Raw genomic sequence first — 27,060 nt, forward strand, 5'->3', positions numbered from 1 at the left:
AGGGGAGAGGACTGAATGCAAAGGGGCCTCAGGAAACTTTGTGGAGTGATAGAAATACTCTATACTGTGATTATGGTGGTAGTTATACAATTTGTATACATTTGTTAATGTACTATTGAAATACATAGTATATGAAAGTATACCTTAATAAAGTTAACTAAAACATATAATAATCTCACACAAACTTAACACAAAGAAGGGACATGTCCATCAAACTGTCAAGAGTAGTCTTCCTTGGGTGGTGGGAACATTGGTAGTTTTAATTTTCTTCTTTGCACTTTTTTGTGGTTTCCAGAATTTTTATAATGTAATCAGTTGTGTAAAGAAAAGTTTTTTAAATTCATGTCTCTTAATAGGAATTGTGATATCATATTGCTACCTAAAATATAAATATTAGACCAGTTAACAAATATTATTCTTTAAAATCAAGATACAGTATCAGAAAAACTAGCCTACTTGTAAATAGAATATCCAAATAGTACAATGTACTTTTGACCATTGTTTCTTATGTTAGAAATAGAACATCATTAAAGTGTAACAAAATTTATTTGCATGTTTTAATCTCAACAAATAATCACAAAACACAATGAAGCAGGGGGAATATCTATTAACAAGTGAAAGTGTAACAACAGTTTTCTGTATAACATAATAGAATTATAACAATAATTTGCTGTATATTTGGAAAATGTTAAGTCATGTCACTCTTAGAAACACATCTCCTACAATGGAATAACTTTAAATATCTTTCTAGGAGCTTAAGCCTGAAAATAAAAATCCCACAACCACCAAAAAACAAAATTTGGGACATGCTGTCATAGGACTCCTCCTTTTCTGGTTGGAGGTAAATATTGCATTTTTATTATTTCCTTCATTATTGTCTCAGAAACAATACTGAGGACCATACAATCCATGTTTGTATCACATTTCACTGGAGTTGGATAACTGTGTTTGTTTAGACAACTATGAAAACAACTGGGTGAGAGACAGGATGCTGGCCTCATGTCTCACAATTCTCCTTGTCTAAAGAAAATTCCATGAGGACTCTAACAAGCTCTACTTTTTGTCATAAGTGGAGCCTTACCTGGTAGAGCTCTTCCAGGTTGTATCTGATGGAGGTACTACTCTGTATGGCTTTCACTGCCTCATGAAGCTTCTGCCAGGTGTCCTGAGTGTAGTTATCAGGCAATTTAGGTCTGTCTGTAAATCCAGATAAGAGTCAGTGGTGAATGGAATCCATGCTAACAGTCATACATCTTTCAAAAAATGGTCTACAAAAAAGTACTTTAATAGACGCATAGGAGCACAGAAATTATATTTTTCCCATACAAAGTATTGTATTTATATAAGTTTGTTATATTACAGACTATGCAACCGTGATATCTTTGTTTTGCTCAATACATTTCGTATTAATACTTAGGATAAATACACAGAAAATATGAGGTGGGAAAAAGTAGGCTTACAGTTGTGAATACATGAAACAGTTTATTCTTGTATGACTATTCATCCATTATTGTATTGTTTATTTGTATTACAGTTGTAAACCTACTTTTGCCCACCCACGTACACAAATCTTCCTTTTACTTAAGTTGACTTTATAAACATATGGACGAGTAATAGTTAAACTCTATACACCACCACTTAAAGTTGACTTAAATTATTCAGCATTGGAAAGTGAAGAATAAGCTTATAATTGCGATATCTGCACCAAAGATGCTTGCTTTGAGATAGTAACATGATAAGAGCCAGTGAAAAGTGAAGGAAGTAATAAAAATTACATCACGACGAGCTTCAGTAGCTGCTACTTATTCTTGCTCGGCCGTGCGAATTGAGATACCTGAATTATTTGGCCTAATTTACTCCAATTAGAAAGCTGCCACCAGTAAGCTCAACCCACAGCCCTCACAGCAGGTTAAGCCGGCAGTTGGAAAGGCCCGCGCCTTCACGGGGGGGAGGGGGGGACACCCGGGGACACTCACCCCACTCCGAGAGGCCCGGGGCCAGGCCCAATGACCGCCAACTGGGAGGAGACTTCGGAACAGCTAGGGGTCCACAGGACGGTACCCCCCTCCCCCGCTTCCCCACATCGCCGCCACCGGAGCTTTAACGCCACTCGGCCCAACGACTCCATGCTCCTGGAGCCGGCCCCCCCACTCCATTCCGGGCCGCCCCACCGGTGCCCTCCCCGACCCCCAGAAGTCCTTCCTCTCTTGGCCACCCCCTACCTCCCCGGGCCCACAAGGTTCCCACTCCTTAGGCCGCCCGGGAACCCACCTCGGAAATTCTTGATCACTAGTTTCTTGGAGCCGCCGCCGCCCCCTGGCTTGGAGGTGACGGCGGCCGCGGCGAGGGACGCGGGCTTGGTGAGGCCATTGGTGTGCCCCACGAGCGCCGAGAAGTTGCCCTTCCTGGGGGTCTCGTCGGCCATGGCTGCGGCCGGGAAGCAGTGGGCGCCCCGCCCCGTCCGGCCGCCTTCTCCGCCTCCTCCCGGAGCCGTGCGGCCGGGCCGCCCTCCTCAGCTCCCTTCAGCAACTCCCGGCCTCGTTCAGCGCCGCCCCGGCCTGGCTCAACCGCCGCACGGCCTCCGCCAGGCCCCGGTTCGGATCTGGCTCCGACCCCGCCCCGGCCCGGCCCCGACCCGGCCCCCGACCCTAGGCTCGCGAGCGCGGCCAGTCCGTGTCAGCCGGGGTCCGTGTGGAACTTGAAACAGTCGAGAGGGCGGCGGAGCGAAAACTCTGTCACCTCCGCGACACCGGCGCGCCCTGGGCTGGCCGGAGCACCCAGGGGTCACGGACCAGGCGTCCTCGCCGCGGGGAGCTGGGGGAATCACAGCACAGAGACCCCCAGCCTTCCTCAGCCCGGGCACGTCGCCATGCCTGTCCCGGGCTCGCGCTCCCACAAACACTTCCTCCGGAACCAACCTGCGGGGCAAGTTGGATCCAGGGAGCGGGGCCGGGACGGACCGCGAGCCGGAAGTGACGCGCGGCCCTGCGCGCAAGCTCCGTCCGGTCCGGGCGGTGGGCGTCGCCATGGCGCACATCACTATCAACCAGTACCTGCAGCAGGTAACACTGTCCCGCCGGCGCGCGCAAGCTGCAGGGTCTTCACGCTTTCCTTTGGCCTGTCGGACTTTGGGATCTGGGTGGGCAGCCGGCTCGTGTCTGGCTGGGGTCGGGGTAGACACTGCCCGTCCGGATGAATCTGTTCTCTGACTGCACCTGAGCCCTTGGCCGCCAGACGGGAAGCAAGGACGGTTGAAGCAGGCGCACCGCTGTGTTTCTTGGTGACCCAGGGATTCGCCGATGGTCGCTGCCTTCAGTTAGGGGTGTGCGTGTGTGTGTATGGAGGGAGGGGCGGTGCCGAGTCCTAGTCGATGCTGTAGGGCCCGTTAGCCACGCGGAGGAATCGGGGTTCGGCCCTTGTGTATCCGGTGACAGCCTGCCCTAAGGGCCTCACTTACAGGTGTGTGTTTTCGGATAGTAACTGGTGCAAGTAGGAGGTGGAGAGAGCAAGTAATCCAGACTGCCAGGCTCTAGTTATAGCTACCATTCAGTACACGCTCTGTGTGAGCACTTGGCATACTTTGTATCCTTTGGGAAATGCCTCTCACGGGTTTTGTCCGTACAGCTAGTAAATGGCAGTAGCATATTTGAAACATAGGTGTTAATGAATTCCAAGCTTGAATTCTTTCCATTAAGCGACGCCAATTCGCAGAACTAGAGCCTTGGTAATAAGGATAAGGAAAAGAAGAAATGGATGTTAAAAGTATCTGAAGGAAACATTACCAAGACTTGGTGATAATACGTTGTTGATGGATAGGGAGGAATCAAGGATGATTCCCAGGTTACTAGCTTAGGTAGCAGATGAGCAGAACAGATTTGGAGGGGAAAATAAATTCAGTTTTGGACATGTTGAATTTCAGGCGTCTGTTGATACCAGGTGAAGATAGTTGGATATAGTCAGAGATGATTAGGATCGTTAGTTGCTTAATTGAGAAATTTGGTTAAAACAGGAATCATTAAAAAACATATGTACTTTAATTTTAACTTAAAACATACAAATATACATTCATTTGCCAGTCTTTTGATTGAGGCCTAAGACCTTTCCTTAAGGATAAGTGTAGAGTGGCCTTATTTTTGCAGAGTTAACACTTTCCAACATCAGTTTATTTAAAGTGGAGAACCCATATGAATATAGAATCTCTAGAATTTTATGGCTTTTTAAAAAATGTATCTTTATTGATTTCAGAGAGAGAGGAAGGGAGAGGGAGAGAGAGAAATAGGAACATCAGTGATGAGAGAGTCATTGATCGGCTGCCTCCTGCATGCCCCCCACTGGGGATGGAGCCCTCAACTGGGGCATGTGCCCTGGCCTGGAATTGAACCGCAGTCTCCTGGGTCCTAGGCTGACGCTCAACCAGTGGGCCACACCTGGCCAGGCTCTTAATCTTTTATATTTTTCTTGCCCACACTTAGTTCTGTTTCATTTTTTCTTTTTCTATTCTGGGTGCATTGAATGGTGTCTGACTCATGTGGATGCTCAATTCAATTTGTTGACTGGATAAATGGAGGCAGATAGAAGGGGTTGAAGCTCGCCCATAGGCTGGGTGGTAAAACTGAGTGATTTGCCAGTGCTCAGACCTGCTAATTCTAGTGAAGAGTAAAGTTAGGATTCGTGCTGGTCTGTCTGACTCTAAGTTTCATATTCCCCTGTTTCACTGAACTATCTCTCTGTCTTGTTCGCTGCATAATCAGGGGAGCCCTCTGAGAATCTCCTTTAATTGTCTATCTTATTTGATGAAACAATTTGGGGTGATGATCGGAAGAAGAACGATTAGTGCCTGTTGACTGGTTACTAAAAACCAGGCCCTGTTGTATACAGTAACTCGTTATCACTGTTTCTGTAGGAGGTAGGTCATTGCAAGCCCTGTTTTACAGAGTAGGGAGGTTAACTGGCTTTCCAAGGCCACTGTCAAGTAAGTGATACATTAAAACCAGGAGTTCCAGCTCCAGAGTTCATGCTCTGTTAACACAAAGCTCACTGTCTTTGTTGGTTGAAGTTTCAGCCAACTCTTCCTGTCCTCATCAGAACCTGGCTGTTTCCTAGTTTCTGAAGCACATTGTTTCTTGAGCCTCGGTGACCATGTCAACTTGGATACGTCTCCATTCCTTACTTGACACTTACACAGCATCTTCAGCTGGCAGATGCTTGGGACAACTGAGTCTCTATGTCCTCTGGCCACTTCCTAATGGCTGCTGGATCTGGGGTGTGGCTCTATCCTCCGTGTGAGCTAATGAGCTCTGCTGTTAGTTTCACGGATGGTGGCAGAGCACACGCGGTTCCTGGGTTAGAGACCAAGGACCTTACTACTCAGTACAGCAAGCAGAGCGGCATTAGCATGTTGGTACCAGTTTCTCTGGACACCAAATCCCGCAGGTGATGTGATGGGCCCAGAAGGGTACCTGCCTGCACATGTGTGAAGAGAAAAGCACTGCATTTGGGAATCCACCCATTTTATAGCAGGCGTTAAGCTAGTCTGCTTTTGTTCAGGGTTGGGGATGCAGGGGACACATTACTTTATTTCTCAAGGTGACTTGCCATTTAAACAGCCCTGAGTAGCAGCCCAAGTACAAGGGCCAGTAATCAGGGTGTTGTGGTGCCAGCACATCCATCTTGAGAGGCCCAAGGATGGCTGTCTGTGATTAAGATGTCCCCTTATCTATTGAGGCCCCTTTTTTTTAGTGCTCAGAGTTTCAACAGGCATTCAAGTTTCTGTTTGGAGGGGACAGGTTGAATTAATTTATCTTGCATTTTCCCATATAGTCTACTTTTTGAAATTGTTCTACTTAGAAAAAAATCAGTTTGCGGGTCTTGACATTTCTAGTATTTCTTTTTGGAGGGGCCTTTTATGATTTAACCTTTTTTGAAATGTCCTGGGCAGTTGACTTATAGATGTCTCACAATCTATCTGCCTTTGACTGTTTTCCTGATGATTAAATTCAGGTTAAGTTTGATAGTGTGAATTTCCCATAGCCCCACCTCAGGAGGCACACGTTGGTGATACTGATTCACTTGATGTCCATCAGATCACTCCAGTGTCGAGGTACCTTTTCCCTTGCTATTTGTAATCTGTTGGATGGACTAGGAGAACCTGAGAGCATTCTGTACCTCTGGACTTTTTCACAAAATGGTTTTAGCTTTCATTTGTGGACCTTTTCCAAGTCAGTTATTACATTAGTGTTTGCCAAGTGATGATATTCTATCATTCTTTCTACATTTGTTAGTATTTCATCAGTTAAAGAACGCTTTCCCCTATGCCCTTCTTTTAAAAAGTATCATTATGGATTATTTAAAAAAAATATTTATTTTTATTGATTTCAGAGAGGAGGGGAGAGGGAGAGAGAGAGAAACATCAATGATGGGCTGCCTTCTGCATGCCCACTGCTGGGGATCGAGCCCTAAACCGGGGCATGTGCCCTGACTGGAATCAAACCTCCATCTCCTGGATCCTAGGTCAATGCTCAATCTCTGAGCCATGCTGGCTGCACTCATTATGGATTACTTTTAATGCCAAGTTATAATCCACTACAAATATTAAGAATATTATTATTCTTTTTAAAGCTCATATTCCATATTTGGCCACTGGTTTCTATGGCTTTTTGATATGTCTTCACCCTTCTTTGAACCCTGCTTTGCTTTCTGGCACAATAATATCTATTCTACTCTCACTTAGTTCTGTCCCTGTCCTAGCGCTGGGTCAGCTATTTCTCCAGGGACTTCTGGTTCCTTTTAGTGGAGAATGGGATTTAGAAAACCAGCCTGAGTGCTAGATGTGCTTATTGCTGCTAGAAGTCATTACTTCTAGGCCTTTTTAGAGACCAGAGCTAGTAAATATATTTTTGAGGAACTGTGAGTTCCTAGAGTAGATGATTCCTCTGTTGACCAGCTTGGAGCCTGGAGTTTTTGAGGTGACAAGCAGCAGCCAAGAAAGAGAACTTGTTCCTAGGAGTGCCCAGGGCCAGAGAGTTTCGGCTGGTGAGCTCTGCAGTCCGTAATTCAGGCCCACAGGGGTGCTGCTAAAGGGCTCACCTGGAGTCCAGCTGCATGGTCCAGTAGGAGGTGTTTAAATTAAAAGACCAAAGCTTCTGGGACATGACATAAACAGTGACTAAAAGCGACAAGGTTGCCTGTGATCTCAATGTCCACTGAGGAACAGATCAGTTCATTAAGATAGCCTGTCACCATCCTTCTGGCTTCCTGTGTGTGCGTGTGCACACACACGCATCCACACACATCCACCCTTACACCCATGACAGGAACTTTGGCAGCCTTTATCAGCCTTCCTTCCAGAATACTGATAGGACCAGTATTTTGTGATTACTCAGAATACATCAAGTAACCCTGCACAAATATCTTTTGTATCTTGTTGTAAGGTAAATCCTTAGAAGTAGAATTGCTGGCTCAAAATGTAAACGCTTATGTAGTTTTGTTGAATAGTCAAGTGGCAAATTCTTTATTAGGTAAGGTGTTGTAAATGTTCCCAGTCAATCTTTGAGTGGTACAACAGATGAGAAGTTGGGTCCCTTTTGTGTCCTGGTGGCTTTTGCCTCCATGTTTTCTGGTTGCGGGTGCCTGGGCATAGGATTACTAGGTGGGGGAGTAGGTGTATGTTCTCTTTAGTAAGCATATCAAACAGTGTCCCAAAGAGGATGCTACTTCACCCTCCCCCAGCAATATGTGAGAGTTTTAAGTTGCTTTATATTTTTGGAGCACTTAGTATGGTCAGCCTTTTCCATTTTAACTCTTCTCTGGGCATGTAGGAGTATCTTGCATTTCACTGGTGCGTCAGATGTGAGCAACTTCTTGGGTGTGTACCATTTAGATATTCTGTTTATGACATCCTTTGTGTCGGCATAAAATTTATATATTTAATTTTGTTGTAGATAAATTATACTATATATATGCAGTTTTATGTTTGGCTTTCTCCTCACATAGTTGGAATTTTTAATGTCATTTTTGGTGAATATAATTTAAAAATATCATTTGCTTTTCTAATTATAAATTCTGCTATAACAGTCTTCCAGTATAGAAATATATAAAATAAAAGTCTCCTCGGCCTGCACTGTACTGGCTAAAGGGTCAGCTGGTGTGCCTGGTGCCCTGTATTTCTTCCTGTGCTTACATGTCATACATACTTTTTTCTTTTTCTCCCAGATGAAGTTATGCAGTTTTCCTGCGACTAACTTTTTTTTCTTTTGCATAACAGTAAGCATATTGTGGACACTTTCCCATGTCATTACATGTAGATTTATTTCATTCTTTTTTACTGCATAAAGGTACCTGTTGTATGATTCTTGACACCATTCATTTAGCCATTGCTATTGCAATTTCTATTTTATATTTAGGTTGCATGGAAGCCTCTTGAATTTTTAAATATGTAGTTTATGAGCTCTTTTTCCCCATAAACTGTGAAAGTGAATTTTCAAATGTCTGCTGGTATGTCTGAGTAAAGCTAGAATAATGTACCTTCATTGTAATAAAATAACACACTGGCTTATTCTGCTTTTTCATGGTTTTTAACAGGAAGTCACTGTTTATTTGCCTTCAGGAGATCTCATTTGAAATGTAGTTATTGTTTGCTGGCTAAAGAGAATACTGACTTGTTATATTTTGATTATGCTGACTCCTTTCAAAATATGGAAAATGGATTTTAGTGGTATGCCATGTGTTGTTTAGGTTCTATTAGAATAGAGTATTTTATTTTCTACTTAGCTTTTCTCTTCTCAATTGCTTCAGGTCTATGAAGCAATTGACACCAGAGATGGGGAGTCCTGTGCAGAGCTGGTGTCTTTCAAGCATCCTCATGTTGCCAACCCACGGCTTCAGGTAGGTCTGAGGACTAAGTACAGAGAGAGGGCTATAAGGTAACTGACTTCCTAAGACAAGTTTAGAGTTGGAGCTTATCTATTGGTGATTATATTTGGCTGCATGTAGGCTGCACTTTAGACTATGTAAACCAGTTTCTAGAGTAGAAGCAGGTGTTTTTGTTTGTTTGTTTTAAATTTAAAGTTCCCTAGGTTGTTCTGATGTGCAGAACACATTGAACACCTTTGCTCTAAATAGAAATTAATGCCAGAGACTTGATGAGATTCAGGTTCAACTTGCCGGGTAGATACTCCATAGCTGGTGCTGTGTGCTTCGTATTGCACATCAGGGGCACACACATCTGTTTACCCATTTGTAATTGAAGGCTGATTTCTTCAATACAAAATTCCCCATTAACCTTCCATCTTATTATTCCATTCACTGGTGGCCATTGTCCAAATCATTGTTTCATTAGGGACTGTAGAATGGTGATTTTTCTGATGTTGTCATTTCCCTCCCTCCCCACGTTTTTTACATATATATTGTATCAGTATAAGAGTAGAATCATTGGTTCCTTTCCTTTTTTAAAAAATTCCGTGCGCTTTATAATCCATTCTAATGCTTATATTATCTAAAATTTGGCTGTTGAGAAGAAAGGAAGAGTTAGAAGTAAATGTCAACTAGCCTAGACCAGTACAGAGAGAGGGTGGTTGTATCACCAGGAAGCTGAGAAGGAGTTATTCCTAACATGGCATCTTCTCTAACGCATTAGACCTTATTTATGTAAGGTTTTATACACCTTATTTATTATGCCTTATTTATTAAGCATATAGTAGCTGCTTACTAAATATTTCTTCACTAACTGGCAAGAAATATTAAGATACATATGAAAGTTCCTAGATTATTTCTTAACCTGTAGTAGAGAAAACATTGTATTAATCTAGTGTTCTATATACATAGCTCATGCTTGATAAATACTTGTTGAAACAGTGAACCTTTTATTTAGAAGTAGTAAAGTGTTACTGTTAATTATAAAGTGTAAATTCTTTTGCAACAGATTTGTTTAAATCTGTACACAATGTTCTTTCTCTGCCTGTTAATTTTATTTTTGCCCTTTTTCTTATTTAATTTAGTTGGCCTCTCCAGAAGAGAAGTGTCAACAAGTTTTGGAACCCCCTTATGACGAAATGTTTGCAGCTCATTTAAGGTACGGAAGTAAAACAAGCAGATCTTGGAATTGCTGAATTTACTAGAGATTTTATTTAACATCATCTAATGCTTGAAGCAGTGAATAATTAATTTGAAACAGTAGAAAAGCATGTTTGCAATTTCACTTTGGTAAAGCCTGTGGAAATTTTATGATGTTTAAAAAACTCTAAAATTTTAATAAACTTTTTTTCATCTCAAGGATCATGCATATTTTCAAGTTAAAATCATATTGTGATTATGTATCTTTATATGTATACTGTGTGATACTGTTTAAAAGATCACTTGATATTTATTATATTGACTGTATACTGGCCTTTTGTTTAGTAGGGTGTAGAGCCCACTTGTATTTTTCAGGGAATATGCCTGGTTTTTAACCTCTTTGCCTTACTGGGAAAGAAACTGTAGTTGAGCAAAGCAAATGAAATATTGCTTTTTGTTTTCATTTCATTTCATCTTTGTTTATCTCTAAACCATTAATTCAGGCAAAGGTTTATGTCTTTAAAACACGTGGTGTTTGATTGCCTCACTGCCTGCAATGCTTCCCATGTTTCAGAGCAGGCTGGGGTTGGGGGGCAAAGTGGGGTAGCCCTGTGAGATCTTTGGGAAGTTGGGGTGCCACTGTGTTCTTTGTAGTATAAGGTACCCTGTGATTTTCTAGCTCTTTGCAGCGTGCCATGGGATTCCAGATTTGTTGATGAACTGACTCTTCCTAGCTGGGCATCTAGTTAGTGGGTCATCACTTATTGAAGTGCCATACTGTATTATCAGTGCATGTTACTAATAAACCTGCTGGCAACTAGGTTCTCCTTCTGGGACTTGGAAGAATAGTCTCAAAATTTAATGTGGGATTTCGTAACATACCAACCCATTTTACTTCAAGTAGTTACTTGTGTGTTTCTTCAGCTTATGAAGCCTGCCAAGCAGGAGGTCCAGCTTTCACTCCAGGATCAGTTGAGAACTAGGGTGTTTATGATGGAAGATGTGTGGTCTACCTAGTTGACTTCTAGGTTTTCATCCTATAAATGCACTTTCTGCTGCCTCAGTTCTTAGTCTCCTACATTTCTTTTCCAGGTGCACTTACGCGGTGGGGAACCATGACTTCATAGAAGCATACAAATGCCAGACTGTCATCGTCCAATATCTTTTGTCATTTGTTAACTATTCAATTTATAACAAATACAGTGGGTTATTTGGGGTTTAAGGTTTTTGAGACCTTGGGCTAATTTTATTTATCCCTGTAATTAGGAAGGAATTAAAATCTTTTGGAAGAGAAACTGATTTACCTATTTCACTTAGGTACTTAAATTTAGCATGGATCTTAAACCTATCATCTAGTTAGCTTTATATAGTAAGGATTTGGTTATAATTAAGGATTTTTTAAAATTCTATTGTGAAAATAATATTTGGTTGCCTCTAAAGCATTAAGTGTAGGTATAGGGACTGGTTCCATCCCTTGGTGGAATATCAGAACTCCAAAATCCAGGCAGAGATGGACAGGAGTGGACTCAGCACACATCGTCATTTAATTGTGGTCAGTAAAGAACTTAAGCTAATTTCTGATTTAAATAATTTAAGTGATAGCTCATAGCTAAGTCCCTAGTCAATGAGTGTCCTAGTATTTATATGTATCTCTGGGCACAGTTTGCTTATTTTTTTAACCATCTTGTTTAAATATACACAGAAGAGAGTTAGTTGCTAACTAGTAGGTCTCCTTTGAATTCAGGAATTCTATAATCAATGAGTTAAACTTTATATTATAGATTCTACAGCCCATTACATGTAATTTGTGATCATCTGGGCTCAGATAAACCAAATAAAGTGTGTGTGATTGCCAGTTTTAAAAAGTCTATGGCCTGGCTGGTGCTGCTCAGTTGGTTGTGTCCTCGCATGCACTGAGAGGTTTGACTGCCCGTGTTGCAGGCTCAGTCCCCAGTAGGGGCATGCAGGAGGCAGCTGATCCATGTTTCTCTCTTCTCTCCCTTCTTTCTCTTAAAAAAAAATTGTAACAATAGTCTTTTTCTTACTTTGGAGAAAGTATGTATGAAATAAATATATTTGGTATACTTGTACCTTATGATACTCGGATATTTGTAAGTGGGTTTATACATTTTTTTTTCCCTCAAGAACTTCTGTGAGTTCACATAATTTTCTAAATGGTGAACTATTCCCCTTAAAGTTTAGAATTCTTCTTTATTATTATTATTTGTAGCATTATTTGAATTTTATGTGTCATGCCTTAATATAATACATCATTCCTGCGGGCATTTCAGGCCCACAAAGAAGAAAACTGGTAAGTATGAACAAAAACAGAAATTATCCTCTTTTTTTTTTTTTTTTTTAGCAGAAGCTTTTAAAAAATGTAATCTAGTTAAATATATATAATGTTTTCTATGTGGACATTTAATATGTATTGATAATAATAAAATCAACATGGATAATGGAATTTTAATAGTCAATGTAAACTTAAGTGCAGATCAGCTAGATTATTTGCAGTCAGATTACATGAAGTATGATTTTTATTTCAGCCCCTTTATGCCCAAAAATATTTATTAAATACAATTTTTTCCCCCTTCAGTTTGTCAATTTTGAACTTTTTGTTTTAAACTCAGACTGAAGAGGTAGATCATTACAGTTAATTTGGGGTGTAATAATACATAGTAATTGGGTTATTTTAAGTTGTTTGCCAAACAAATTCATATGATTTATTAACAAACTGTAGATAAGCACTGAAATTTTGTTTATATTGGAAAAAACGAAATTAACAACAAACAAAACCTTTTAAGTGAAGGCTTATTTTACCCACGAAAGAGGAAGGCCAATACTGCTAGCTAGATTTAAAAAACATTGTTTTATGACATTGCATATTCTGGTTGCTGTTAGAAAATCTTACCAAACCACATCTTGTTTTAATGGAGCTCTTTGAATAATTGTGAGGAGTTGAGGGGAAAGAGGATGTCTTGGGAACAGTGTGAGGAAATGCTGCCTCAGACTGAGGACCCCTAGATGGACCAGGATTTGGGCCTCTGAGGAGAGTCTGGGGTAATGGGAGTGGAGTGCTTCAGTGTCTGGCCTGTGTGTTGATCAGGAAGCCCAAGGGCTGCAAGCTGCCCTGATGGAAGGTGAGGAAGGTAACAGTAGCCATTGGATTCTTGGAGGGATGCTGACTCCCATTCTGGATAATAGCTCTGTATGTTGGTGTCATTCCCACCTCTGGTAATGGACTCTCTGACGTAGCCTCTTCAAACATATCTGCTTTTTTGCCCCTGTAGGGCTCTGCCTGTCATGTATGCAGTAGCACTTGACCTTCGAGTATTTGCCAATAATGTAAGTTCAATTTTTATCACTATTGTTTAACAACCCAGACTTGGTATCTGTTGCTTATTTTCATGTCATTCATTTTTTTTAAAAAATATATCTTTATTGATTTCAGAGAGAGGGAAGGAGCGGAAGAGAGAGAGATAGAAACATCAATGATGAGAGAGTCATTGATTGGCTGCCTCCTGCAACCCGGGCATGTGCCCTGACCGGGAATCGAAGCCCGATCGCCTGGATCCTAGGTCGATGTTCAACCGCTGAGCCATGCCTGGCCGGGCTCATGTCATTCTTTACAGAATTTTTGAGTGGGGGTTGGGATCTATCTGGTGTAGAGAGCAAAAGAACAGGATGTCTTAACTGTTCTTTTTGGGTTGATGTGAACAGATTTAAACAAACATCAGTTTTCATACTGTAGATGTAGAAGGAGTTATTTCTGTATATGGTTAATCATTTATGGCATGCGATGTATTTTTTAAAGGGGATGGAGCAATAATAGATGGGCATTCTCTTCTACTGTTAAGATATGGCCTGTCCCCTGTCTTAAAGAATTCCAACTTAATATAGATCAAGCCAATAGCTAAGGGTTTCTCTGGTATGAGGAGGTAAAGATCCTGGATTTTATGGAGTTCATTTCCCTTTGGGGTCAGCATAAGCCAGTTTTGGAGCAGCATTCCTGAACTTTTCTGTCCTAAGACCCCTTTACAGTTTTAAAAATTATTAATGGCTTTTGACTGGACAAGATGGAGTAGGCACATTGTTCCTATTTCTCATGCTGGGAATTTTAAAGTCAACATGACTCTGAGATGTGAAGAGAAGCAGCGGACAGGGACCTGCAGAACAGTGAGCAGTGAATTTCCTGCATTTCTTTTTTGCCTCCTGTCTGACCTAGCCTGGATCCCAGAGAAGCCTGAAACCCGGGAACACCAACAAGCAGAGATGAAGAAGCCCCAAGGAGAGAAGGAAGGGGCAAGGCAGACCATTAAGACAGACCTCTTTGACAGTTCCTGCTGCACTCCACACAGTCTGTAGGTCCCCAACCCCTGTCAGCGAGGCCCGTGGGGAGGCATACCCCCTTCCCACCAGTGCCAAAGAGGTGGAGCCCCTGTTTACTCACTAGCATGGGTCAGCAGAGGCTTATTGAAACGCAATAAATAAGGTCCATAGTCTCGTAAGGTAATAATACCCCAAATGTCCAAGACTCTTATACCAAGAATAAGGAAAATCTTAGCCTTTTGAGATGTCGAATGAGGAGAGACAATCAACAAATACCAACACTGATATGACACAATGTTGGAACTCCCTGATAAGGATTTTACACCAGCCATCATACAGAAGTCTAAAGGAGCAATTATGAACATGCTCGAAACAAATGAAAATGTAGACAGACTCAGCAAAGAAAGAAGATACAAAGAAGAACCAAATGGAATATTAGAACTGAAATTATAGTCACTTAAAATATGTTTATTTATATTTATTGTATTAGAAATTTTAACTAGGAAAATTTTTAATATTTACTTATTTAAAGTAATAAAACTTTTACATGGTAACATAGTTGACTTTTAAATAAAAAATAACTGTTTTCAGAATGAACAAAGTGTACTAAGAAGAATGGCATTCTTTTAGTTTAAACTCTAGTGTATGGCTTAACAGAAGCTACCCAGATTCTCATTTCTGCTTCTGCATTTATTCTGTTGCAATATGTTGTTTTGGTTGAGTATATGAAGACAGTCTGGCCTCACACAAATGTAAATGGAATAGGGAGAAGTATTTTAGTAGCCTTTTCAGATAATTATAGATACTCTTCTTTCAGCTTTACCAAAACTCCCAAAGCTGGTTTTTACAGGTTAGTTACGATGTGACCTTTGAAGCTTAGCAGTGAACTTTTTCCACTGTTACATCAGAATCCACTGGTGAGTCATGCACTTTGAATGGATCTTTTACCATTGCATGGTTTTGTAACATACATTAAACATTTGGAAACTTTTTGTTCACTGAGTTCTGCAGATGTTCCCAATGTTGTATATTTCATCATGTGAAAAAACCAAAACCAGAAAAACTCTACATTTGTTAATATCTACAGTGACCTCATCAGAAAAGTCTTGGAAGTAATGGAAAACTTCCAAGTTCACAGTGGTCCATACAAGTTTTCCAAAATTCTTTTTTTTCCTTGAAAGTGCAAATATTGTTATTGGCAACAAATACTGTCAGTTGTTTGCCTGGAAGTGACAGGCTTCTTTCATTCACCTTCAAGCGCACCTGATTTGCCTTGCTTGTCTGTCAGTTGTTCCGTGGTGCAGCTGGCAACTTGAACAGTGCCCAAGTGCTTTCCTTAAAACAACCATCATACTTCATTGTGCGACAGACGTGCTTTGTATGTTATTTCCTGTGTCATCACAAAGAATATTAAAAATTTATTCAAGGACCAAGACTTAATAAAGTTAATATTTATTGCATCATTAAGGACATTTGAAAGTGAAATTAAATTTATTGGTTGACTGATTGATGGATTGTAGATGCATGATGTTAAGGCATCTAGTTTAGTTTGGTGCCCTTGGGAAGGCTCCAGTGGTTTCACCTATTGTTTTTGCACCATCAGGGCAAACAGTGCAAATGTCAATACAATAAAAAGAAATAATGGCTTAGTGTTATCATGAAAATAGTTTGACCATGTGAGTTAATCTGCAGGCATCTTGAAGGCTCTCAGTAATTCATAGGTCATACTTTGAGAACCTGTTATAAGAAGAATATGAGTGGGAAAAAACTGGTTCTTTAATAAAGACTATCCTAAAAGCAAGGAAAAGGGCAAACTTGGTAATGACTTTGATATCTATTGAAAGTGTGTTTCAAGAATTTTGCCTAGCTGTGCATAGGAGGTGGAAGGTCAGTGACTGAGGGAACAAAAGGCTTCTAGCAGTGCAGGGCCGCATACAATTCGGCCTTAAAAATTTGGTTGACTTATTAGCTTGAATTGGTTGAAGAGTAATTTGATTTGTGGAAGAGGTAAACTAAGCTATAATTTCTCAATTTAAAAAAATATAGACTAGATTATTTTGACAAAACTTTTTTGGACTTCTACTCTTAGTTGTAGCCTTTTTTTTTGCTTCTAGCTGCACTATGATTTTCTTTTTAAATTAAGGAATCTAGCAGAAATAAAAAGTAAATGTTTTTATATTTTATTAGGCAGATCAGCAGTTGGTTAAGAAAGGAAAAAGCAAAGTTGGGGACATGTTGGAAAAGGCAGCTGAATTGTTGATGAGCTGTTTCCGCGTCTGTGCCAGTGACACGTGAGTAAAGTTTTGGAGACTGAGATGTTATCAGTCTCCTGTCATAGCACATTGCCCTTTCCCTGTCCCTTGTCTGTTGTTGACATTGATTTTTTTGTTGTTGTTAATCCTCAACTGAGGATATTTTTTCCATGGATTTTTTTTTGAGAGAGAGAGAAGGAGAGAGAAACATTGATATGAGAGAGACACGTCGATTGGTTGCCTCCGCATGCACCCAACTGGGGCCAGGAATCGAACCCTGACCCTTCGGTGTGTTGGTCGACACTCCAACCACTTAGCCACAGTGGCCAGTGCTTGACATTGATTTTTTTTTTACTTCTACATATGTGTAACCCCACAATCATTTTATATTTTGCTTCAGTCAATCGTTTTGTAAGGAAATAAGAAAAGAGAAAAATAGTCTTTTATGCTTATTCACATATTTGCCATTTGAGCTCTTTAATCCTTCCTATAGATCTGAGTTTCTATCTGGCACCATTTTCCTTTACTCTGAGAACTTGATTTAGCATTTTGCTCTTAGTGTTGATCTGTTGACAGTGAATTCTCTAAGCTTTCATTTTTCTGGAACTCTTTATTCTGTTTTCATTTTTGAAGAATTCTTTTGCTAGGTAGAGCATTCTAGATTGGACTTTTTTCTTTTAGCACTTTAAAATGTCATTCCATCAGCTTTTCTATGTTTCTGATGAAAAAATTCAGTTGTCATTCTTGTTGTTTCTTTATATGTAATGACTCTTTCCTCTGCCTGATTTTTTCTCTTTGCTTTTGGCTTTCACTAATTTGACCCTGATGTACCCATATAGGTTGTTGTTGTTTTTCATGCATACTTGATGATGTGTTTTTATTGATTTTTAGAGGGAGAGAGACACCAGTGTGAGAGAGAAACGTCGATCGGTTGCCTCCCGTAAGAACATTGACCACAGATTGAACCCACAACCTTTTGGTGTATGGGATGACTCTCCAACCAACCCACCAGGGCTACCCATGTGTTTTTGTATTTTTCTTATTTATGGATCATTGGGCTTCTTGGATCTATAAATTGATGTTTCTTACTAGGTTTGTCTAAATTTAATTTTTTATATTCCTCAACTACTTTTTGGCCCATTCTTTCTCTTCTCTTTCTGGCACTCCAATTACATGTGCATTAGACTACATGATAGTGTTCCACAGGGACACTGATGCTTTGTTTGTTTATTTTTCAATTCCCCCGCCCCCGTCTCTTTCATTTTGGGTAATTTATGTTGACCTGATCTCAAGTTGGCTGTTCTTATTGGTCACTATTTTTTGATTCTAGACTTTTCATCTGATTCTAGTTTAGTGTTTCCATCTTTCTCCTGAAACTCTGTCTTTTCACCCATTATAAAATCATGTTTATTTGAGGGTTTTAGGATATTTTAAAGCAAAGAAAGGAAAAGTAGAGCTTTCCATGTGTGAATAAACAAAATCTTTTGTGCCCAGAAAAGTGTTTTAGCTTCTCATTTCTCACCTCTCTGTCCCCACTACCCCCACCTGAAAACATTCCACTCAAGCTGGACTTAAAAAGTTTCTCCGAATGCTTCCAGAGGCCTTCCACACATGCCACTGAGGCCTTCCACACATGCCATTCCTTTGCCTGGCATGTCTCCCCCCAACTTTTCATCTGGTTGTCTCTGCTCATTTCTTAGCTTTCAGCCTCTCTGACACCGAACCTCTGAGTAGATGAGATTCTCCTTTCATAAACATTCATGGCAGACTGTACTGTGTTCACTGCACTTACCAAAAGTAATTATTTTGATGATGCTTGTTTGACTGAAAAGTCTGTGAGGGCAGGTATGATGCTTTCCCATAATGTCTCACACCATGGTAGCACTCAGGAAATACTGATTATGTGGGTACTTGGAAGTCTGTTGATTGATCTTCCTGACCTTGGCAACGGCTTTCTTAGCTGTGAAACCAGAAGCACAAGCACCTGAAAGAGAAATAGATAAATTGGACTTCATAAAAATAAAAACCTTTGTGCTTCAAAGGACACTATAAAAAAATGAAAAACAGTCATAGAATGGGAAAAAATATTTGCAAATATTATAACTGGTAAAGGCCCAGTCTACAGAATACGTAAAGACTGTTAGAACTCAGCAATAAAAAAACAAATAATCCAATTAAAAAATGAACAAAGGGTTTGAATAGATATTTCTGCAAAGAAGATACACAAATGGCCAGTAAGTCCACAAAAAGACTCAACATCATTAATAACCAAGGGAACACAAATCAAAGTCAGAGTGAATGGCCACTTCACCAGGATGGCTAGAGTGAAAAAAGGCAGACAGTGCAAGTGTGGACTAGGATGTTTAGAAATTAGAACCTTCTTACAGAGCTAGCAAGAATGTAAAATGGTGCCGTCATCTTGCAAAGCAGTCTGACAGTTCTTCAGATAGTAAAATACAGAATGACCACGTGACCTAGCTCTTCCACTCCCAGGCATAGACCCAAGAGACAAAAGCAAATCTCAAGTGACAAACCTTCCCCTTAGGGTTTGCTTTGTTACATGTCTCCAGAAGAGGCCATTGTCCCTGGTACCAGATTGGTGAGGACAGCACCATAAGAGTGTTTTATGTAGCTCGGCCAGGCGTGGCTCAGTGGTTGAGCGTCGGCCTAGGATCCAGGAGATCGCGGTTTGATTCCCGGTCAGGGCACATGCCCGGGTTGTGGGCTTGATCCCCAGTCAGAGGCCTGCAGGAGGCAGCTGATCAATGACTCTCTCATCATTGATGTTTCTATCTCTCCCTCTCCCTTCCCTCTCTGAAATCAATAAAAATATATTAAAAAAAGAAAAGAGTATTTTATGTAAGTTACAAAGTACTTGGATTTTGTAATATTTTTTATCGTACCTTTTGAGGTAGTTAGATCAGTATTATTATTTGTATCCATTTTACAGATGAGAAAAATGAAACCTAGAGAGAGAGAAGGTATCTTGTTTGTTTGAGGTCATGGCACTAGTTAGTGACAGGAATCATATTAAGGAGCTGGCAGTTGTCAAAAACAGACTTTGATATTTTAATACTGAATTGTATTTTTACATTATTTTAAGGATTTTTATGTAGGCACACCTTTGTCTTAAGGAACAGTTTCTTTTTTCCTGGCTTCTGAACAACCTTGCTTGTTTATATGTTTTGGGCACTTTTATTTTATGTTCTTTGGCTTGATGCTATAGGATTTAGTGTTTCCAGGTAACTTGCCATTGGCCCTCTCTCTCTCTAGCACCCCTGCCTGTGAGAGTCTGCAGGCTCTGCCAGAGAAGAACCTTTGCAGAGTGCAAACACATGGCAGACTCAATTCTGAATTGTTATTCAACATTTTATCATGAAGATTTTCCAATGTTCAACAAAGTTGAAAGAATTTTACATTGAATACCTATATACCCACCACTTCTATCACTAATAGTTTACTGTGCTTGCTTTATCATCTGTTCATGTGTCTTTCCTTCTATCCATCTATCAACTTATCTTTTTTCTGATGCATTCAAAGTTAATTGCCTACATCTGTACAATTTCCCCTAAACAGCTCAGCATGTATCAGTAAACTGTCCTCTAAATACTTTTCTCTTTTGTATTTTGAGATAAAATTTACATACAATGAACCACACAAATCTTAATTGTATTTACTGAGTTTTGACAAGTATATACCTGTATAACCCAAACCCCTATTGTGATGTAGGACATGACCACTGCCCCAGCAATTCCCCTCATACCCCTTCCCAGGCAGTCCCTCACCACAGTCCTGAGTTTTTTCCACTGTAGATTAGTTCTGCCTATTTGGTGACTTCATATATATGGACCCACCCAGTATGCGCTCTATGTCCTACTCTTTTTGAGATTTATCCATGTTGTGTGTTTTAGTAATTCATATTGTTGTAATGATGAGAGAAAATACATTTTTCATTTTCAAAAATGCTTTATCACAATTAGCTTTTATATAATATTGCTGCAAAGTAAGCAGTTTTCAGCTGCTGCAGCAGAGGGAGTGTATTGCCCAAATATTTAACTGGGGTTAGAATTCCTGGTTTGGATTCTTCAGTTTTACCTATTAGATAAGGCATCTTCTTTCAGAATGTTTTATTTCATGAATATGACTTAAGCTGTGAGATTTTATCTCAGGATACTAATTTGTTTAGGTAGTTTATTTTGTGATTTGTAAATAAAATTCTTATTTCCTATGTAACTTTATGAAAATTATTTTCCCATAGTCGTGCTGGTATAGAAGATTCTAAGAAGTGGGGGATGCTGTTTCTGGTGAATCAGTTATTCAAGATTTACTTTAAGGTATGCTTCTGTGTGAATGCTTTATACATTTTCTTCCTTGTTATCTTCCCAGGTACCATTTCTGTTAATTATCAGCTAGCCTCCCTGGCATTGCTTGGGAATGGTCATCACCTAGCTATATTTATAATCCTAAGAGCTAATGTTTGTTGAGTGCCTGCTAAGTGCAAGGTATTATTGTAAGTAGTGTGGTCTTATTTAAATCTCAGCCTTATGAGGTAAGTGCTATTAGCTCCAGGGCAAACTAAGTGCCTGCATATTAAGCAGTGTGCCCAGTATGGTGAACTGGGCTTTAAGAGTTTCACTCCAGAGCATTCTGCCTGCTGTTGTAATAATTAACTATGAAATAGATGGGCTTGTGGATGGGTGAAGAGATCATTCTTTGCTACATAAAGTTGGCCAGGTGAAGAGCACCTATTGTCACACACCAGTGGCTGGCACCTGAGCCCTCTGGGGCGATCTTCCATTCCACGGGGACATCTGTGCTGGGAGCAAGTCTGTCTGAAATGCTTCTTACGGCTTCCTAAAGTAGATATCATTTGTACCTTACAGCTTGTGTTTCAACTTAGTATTAATTAATCAATTTTGATGATGTAATGGGTTTTGTAATTCCCAGTTTAAGGGTGCATATGCTCAGTAAAGTAGAAGTTTAAGTTTGTCCTGCCTGTTTTTTCAAAATAATATTTTAAGTGGCTTGTTACTTGTTGTAGATCAACAAACTCCATTTGTGTAAACCTCTCATCAGAGCCATCGACAGCTCAAACCTGAAAGATGATTATAGCACAGCACAGAGGGTGACGTACAGGTACTATGTCGGACGGAAGGCTATGTTTGATAGTGACTTTAAGCAAGGTATGCTGTTCATCCCCTTTTCCAGTGTTTTAAAGCCATTGCATTTTGAACAATTCTGTGTTGTAGTTTCAGAGAACACAATTATTGTATTTTATTACTACTAAAGTGGAATATAGATATAAACTAAGTTTAAGTTATGTATATATATATATATATATATATTTTTTGTTGTTGTTGTTGTTGTTGTTGTTTATTTTGACACTAGCATTGGTTAAGTAAAGGAACATTGCATTTGAAGATTCTTGATCCATACTGGGTCTCTGAAATACATGTAGACTCTGTTATCCTGACATCAGTATTCTTGGCATTTAATATAAGCAGTTGCTTTTTCCCTTTGCCTGTGCTGGTCATGTCAGCACAGGACATGGAGACTGGGCAGCACTTAGCTCAGTGCCGCCTTGCTGCTTAGAAATCCCACGTGGAATGCCCAGGCAAGCATGGAATGTGTCCTTGGACTGGTGTTGTCTTTGGTGTTTGTGGCCATGGATGATGGTGTCGTTACCACATCAGGAGAGTGGCACCTTCATGAAATTACATTATTATGTAGTTTATATCATTAACTTTCTTAAGAACATAATGCCAGTTGTTTTTCTCTTTAAACTTTTTGATTAGCTGGCATGAGGTGGTTCTCTATGATCCTCTTTTATTGTACTCAGATCAGACTTTTTAAACCCACTTCTTCAACAGCTATTTGTATACAAAACAGCATAACCTCAGGCAATATGAGATACATAAAATCACTTTTCTCTCCATGTCTTATAGCCGTGGATTCTCTGATAACAAAAATAACAGCTCCTTCATAGTAATTAATTACTCCGTTTGTTTATTCTATAGGCATATACAGACCAATTTCAAATTTTCTTTCACAAAAGCTTTCACAGATCTAGGGCTTTCCCTGCTTATTCCTCATCACTGCTTTTCCCTTAAATGAGAAGCAGAAGAATAAAAGCTTTTACATTATATCCTATTGAAGTGTGTTAAGGCATTGATACGTTTTTTCCTCTGAAGGTTCATTGAATACTGTTTTTTGGTTTTTGGTTTTTTTAAAATATATCTTTATTGATTTCAGAGAGAGGAAAGGAGAGGGAGAGAGAGAGAGAGAGAGAATCATCAATGATGAGAGAGTCATTGATCGGCTGCCTCCTGCTCGCCCCTGACTGGGGATCAAGCCCACAGCCCAGGCCTGTGCCCTGACTGGGAATCGAACCCAGATCGCCTGGATCCTAGGTAGACGCTCAACCACTGAGGCACGCCCGGCCAGGCTCGAGTAGTGTTTTTGAATACCTACCAGCAAGAAATGAGTTATGATTAATGGTAGGCATTTGTTGTTTCTGCAGACTTCAGAGCCTCTGTGTAAGGATAAAAGGTGGAATAGGGAGCAGGGAGGGAACTTCAGGGCCTTTGTATTGTGTGGAATGGACAAAGGAGAGGTGCTTTGGTCTGACTTTTTCCGGTGTCTCTGCAGCCGAGGAGTACCTGACCTTTGCCTTTGAGCACTGTCACCGTTCAAGTCAGAAGAACAAAAGGATGATTTTGATATATTTACTTCCAGTAAAAATGCTATTGGTGAGTGATTGTTATTCAGTTCTTATGGATCCTTTTGCTTTGAAGAAGTTTATAGACTTTCAAAAATATAATAGATGGTATGTAGTTGATCACAATCTGAGCTGCATATGAGCACACCCTGAAATAGAGGAAGAATAGCTTTGTGTGTAGCCTTCATGATTGACACTTCCAGATCCTCCTTTAGAGGCTTTGTGTTTCCTTTCTCTTTAAAGTATCTAATTAAAAAATGTAATGTAGGACCAATAAAATAAGTTCATATTATTTCTATTCCCCCTAAAAATCTACATTAATAGAAGTGGATTAGCCAAGAAAGAAAAATGTCATTCCAGCTTATCTGTATATGTCTTATTTGGTCACCAAAAGTTATTTTTGATAGTTAATAAGCAGTGGCAAATGACTAACATGTTAATTGACTAAACCATTCTTAAAGTGATAGAGCTTTCTTTCCTCCATTTAAAATTTTTTTTAAAGTTATCAAAGCAATACACAAATTTGGTTAAAGCTTATAGTTTAGGATAGCTTGTACTGGAAAAGCAACAATGTTGTACATACTTCTCCCTACTTCTAACTCTACTTCACGGATCAACCAGTGTAGTTTTTTTTTAGCTGATTCTTCTAAAAGTTGTTTCTGTATTTCTAAATCTGAATTTAGAAATTTGTTCAGTTATCACTCCCCTCCTATGATATAAAGGATAAGAGACCTGAGAAGGTCAAGATCAGGGCCCTGTGTAACTGAATGGCACACCATGCTACACCCAGGTTTTCTGATTTCTAACCAGCTTCCCCCCAGCATCCTACGATGTTTTTAATCCTTGTTCCGCTTCTAAGAAACACAAGGTTGCAAGTTTTACTTAGTTCCTTGATAAAAATTTTATCAAAAACAATTCCGTTTTAAAAAGCGAAAAATAAACAAAACAATTCTGTTAAAATTGGAAGGGCTCTTATTCTGGAAAATTAACTCTTTGTTTCAGGGTCACATGCCAACCATTGAACTTTTGAAAAAGTATCATCTCATGCAGTTTGCTGAAGTAACCAAAGCTGTAAGGTAGAGTATTTTATTCTTTTCCATTTGGGATCTTTTAAAATATAAAATTAATAAAAACTCACACACGTTGTGGGAGAACTAACTGCTGTAGCTGTGGCCTCGTCCGGGATTTTGTCATGTGACCGTGCTCGCTCGCCTTCCCCATCACCCAGCGAAGGCAACCTCCTGCTCCTGAACGAGGCTCTCGCCAAGCACGAGACCTTCTTCATTCGCTGCGGCATCTTCCTGATCCTCGAAAAGCTGAAGATCATCACCTACAGGAATCTTTTCAAGAAAGTGTAAGCAAAATATTTTTTGATAAGTTTAAACTCTTAGAATGATTCATGCAGTAGAGTTGTCAGGTTATGGAAACTGTTACAATAACAAGTGCTGTGTCTTCTGAGATGGGGATGTCAGTCTGTGTGGACGAGGTCCCATCACTTTTCCTTTAATTGTGGGAATAAATTCATGCCTCCTCTGCCCACCGACTGCCTCACGGGCCATGGTGCCCCACAGGGAGTGAGCAGGGGCTCACTTGTGGGAAGAATAACTCAGGTTATGTGTGATAAGAGACCTTTGCAATAGATAGTTTGAGACATCAGCTCTAAGAATCAAATATTTCACACCTCTTAATCTTTGAAGTACTTGCATCTTTTGGTTACTAGTGTGGACCTGTTTCCCTCTTCCAGGTACTTGTTACTCAAAACACACCAGTTATCTCTAGATGCTTTTTTAGTTGCCTTGAAATTCATGCATGTGGACGATGTGGACATCGATGAAGTCCAGTGTATTCTGGCCAACCTGATCTACATGGTGCGTGAGCTCCTTGGTTCAGGGTAGGACTTGGTCTAGATTGTGAAGCTTTGATGCAGTGTCGTTTGAGTTGTTATCAGGCCCTTTGCCTTTGTGGAGGTATTTTCTAATAGAACTAATTTTATCCCAGGAAATACCATGCTATTCAAAGGGCTTTATTGGGGGGCAGGTGGGCGGATATAGTATATATTTCTCTAGTCTCTATATATGAATTTATTCATTGTCCTCCCAGTCACTTGACTTGCACTGTGATTGGGGAAGAATGCTTATGCCACAGGAATAAGTAATTAATTCTCAACATTAGCAATGCGACTTGGAAACATAAGCTGACCCTCTGTTTTTCTCCTACAGGGTCACATTAAAGGCTACATATCACATCAACATCAGAAGCTAGTTGTTAGCAAGCAAAACCCATTTCCTCCACTGTCTACAGTGTGTTGAATGTATAAACAGTCTGGAGAAGGAGTATGTTCCTCTTGTTTTTATCGTACTGATGAAATTCGTCGTCGCTGTGACGTTATTTTCTACAGCCAGAATCTCCTGCGGCTCTTTTCCCAGGGATGTTGAGGCTGAATTTGCCAGCATACACAGCCACCTTGACATTTCCTCTTCACTCATAACTGATGTCAATGTCGTGGACTTGGAATTCCTTTTTCAAAGGACCCCTCCTTTGGCTCTGGAGTGCTGGTGAAACTTCTGTGAAGGAGGCTCTGTCTCCAAGGCAGCTATAGTTTACTTCTAGTAAGAATTATTCATAAATGCATCTTTATAACTTTTTATATAATTTTTTCTTATAAAAAAGGCATCCTGAATTTATACAAATGGCATATTCTTTATTGTATCTTCTGGGAAACCAAATTTTGCTAAGGCTTTAAAATTCACCCCCCACACACACTGTCTTATCATTAGTCTGCATTAAATTCGCATATTTTTGCCAAGATCCTTTCAGAGAAGTGGGCCAGTGCATCTGCAGATTGGCCAAAAAAAAAAAAAAAGTGTAATTCTGGGGTGAAAGTATAATGTCAGAAATGAAGGAGATACATAGTGTTTTGAAGATCTATAAGACTTAAAAATGTGAATTGTGTATAAATTTCCTGTATTTCACTCAAAAGGGTGTTTAAATCAACTCACATTTTTAATCCCTTAAAAAACATTCTCCCTGCTCTTCAACAGCTCTGTATAACTAGTCCCCAGCAGACCACTGTCACCCTTGCATGTGCACCTGGAGTTAGAGCTACCCTCTCTCCACCAACTGCTGGTCTACAGAGCAGTTGGCCTATTGAAGCTCTTCTATTTCATTTCACTCAAGGAAACTGGGAGACTGGAAATTATATGCACTTAGCTGAGGAGCAGTTTTGCTACTTCCTTAAGAGTTAAGAGATTAACTTAAAAGTAGACATCATTTCTCTCCATTGCCCTCACTTTTCATTTTGGCACAAACTCGGTCTCCCACGTCGAGTTCTAATCTGCAGGGAAGCACAGTTTGGGGCTGGACTCGAGTACTGTCTTTTGACTGGTGTTGAAGCTGCAGTCTTCATGATGACAATAGATAATTGCTGTGATTCAGCACTTAATTTTTAACTCAGCCCGGTTGGTAGATGCTGTTATTATTCCATTTAGAGCCCAGGAGAGAGGCATGAAGGTGTTAAATAACTGGGAGTCAGCCAGCTGGTTCAGAAGCAGAGTGGAGAGACTAAGCACCGCTGGCCCTGAGCCACCAGCTCCCTGGAACCTGTCCCGGGAGGTTTCCCTCCGCAGGAAGTGCCTGTCCGAGCACACAGCCCTGTTTGAAGGCCCCATGCTGCCTGTCCTCTTTCAGCGTTTCTCGTGCTTTCTGATTCCC

General features: G+C 40.2%; 2 protein-coding genes across 2 annotated transcripts in view; one reads left to right on the forward strand and one right to left on the reverse strand.

The window, feature by feature from the left end:
* CUL4A (cullin 4A) overlaps positions 1 to 2,477 on the reverse strand; it is a 54,461-nt gene extending 51,984 nt beyond the window's left edge. Inside the window, exons 1-2 of the mRNA XM_087814214.1 lie at positions 2,272 to 2,477; positions 1,082 to 1,197 (exon numbers count right to left, since the gene is read on the reverse strand). Coding sequence (XP_087670340.1) covers positions 1,082 to 1,197; positions 2,272 to 2,425 — 270 coding nt within the window. The 5' untranslated portion in view covers positions 2,426 to 2,477. The remainder of the gene's footprint in view (positions 1 to 1,081; positions 1,198 to 2,271) is intronic.
* A 525-nt stretch (positions 2,478 to 3,002) lies between these two features.
* PCID2 (PCI domain containing 2) lies at positions 3,003 to 26,039 on the forward strand. The gene is made up of 14 exons (XM_016212889.2): positions 3,003 to 3,062; positions 8,794 to 8,883; positions 9,996 to 10,069; positions 11,143 to 11,208; positions 12,320 to 12,361; positions 13,341 to 13,395; positions 16,567 to 16,670; positions 20,890 to 20,965; positions 21,673 to 21,814; positions 23,280 to 23,380; positions 24,352 to 24,425; positions 24,578 to 24,703; positions 25,094 to 25,217; positions 25,569 to 26,039. The coding sequence occupies exons 1-14, from the start codon at positions 3,027 to 3,029 to the stop codon at positions 25,656 to 25,658; spliced, it is 1,200 nt and encodes a 399-aa protein (XP_016068375.1). The 5' UTR covers positions 3,003 to 3,026; the 3' UTR covers positions 25,659 to 26,039.
* Positions 26,040 to 27,060: the final 1,021 nt, after the last annotated feature.

The sequence above is a fragment of the Miniopterus natalensis genome, chromosome 2, assembly GCF_054644295.1.
Source record: "Miniopterus natalensis isolate mMinNat1 chromosome 2, mMinNat1.hap1, whole genome shotgun sequence".
Classification (NCBI taxonomy): domain Eukaryota; kingdom Metazoa; phylum Chordata; class Mammalia; order Chiroptera; family Miniopteridae; genus Miniopterus; species Miniopterus natalensis.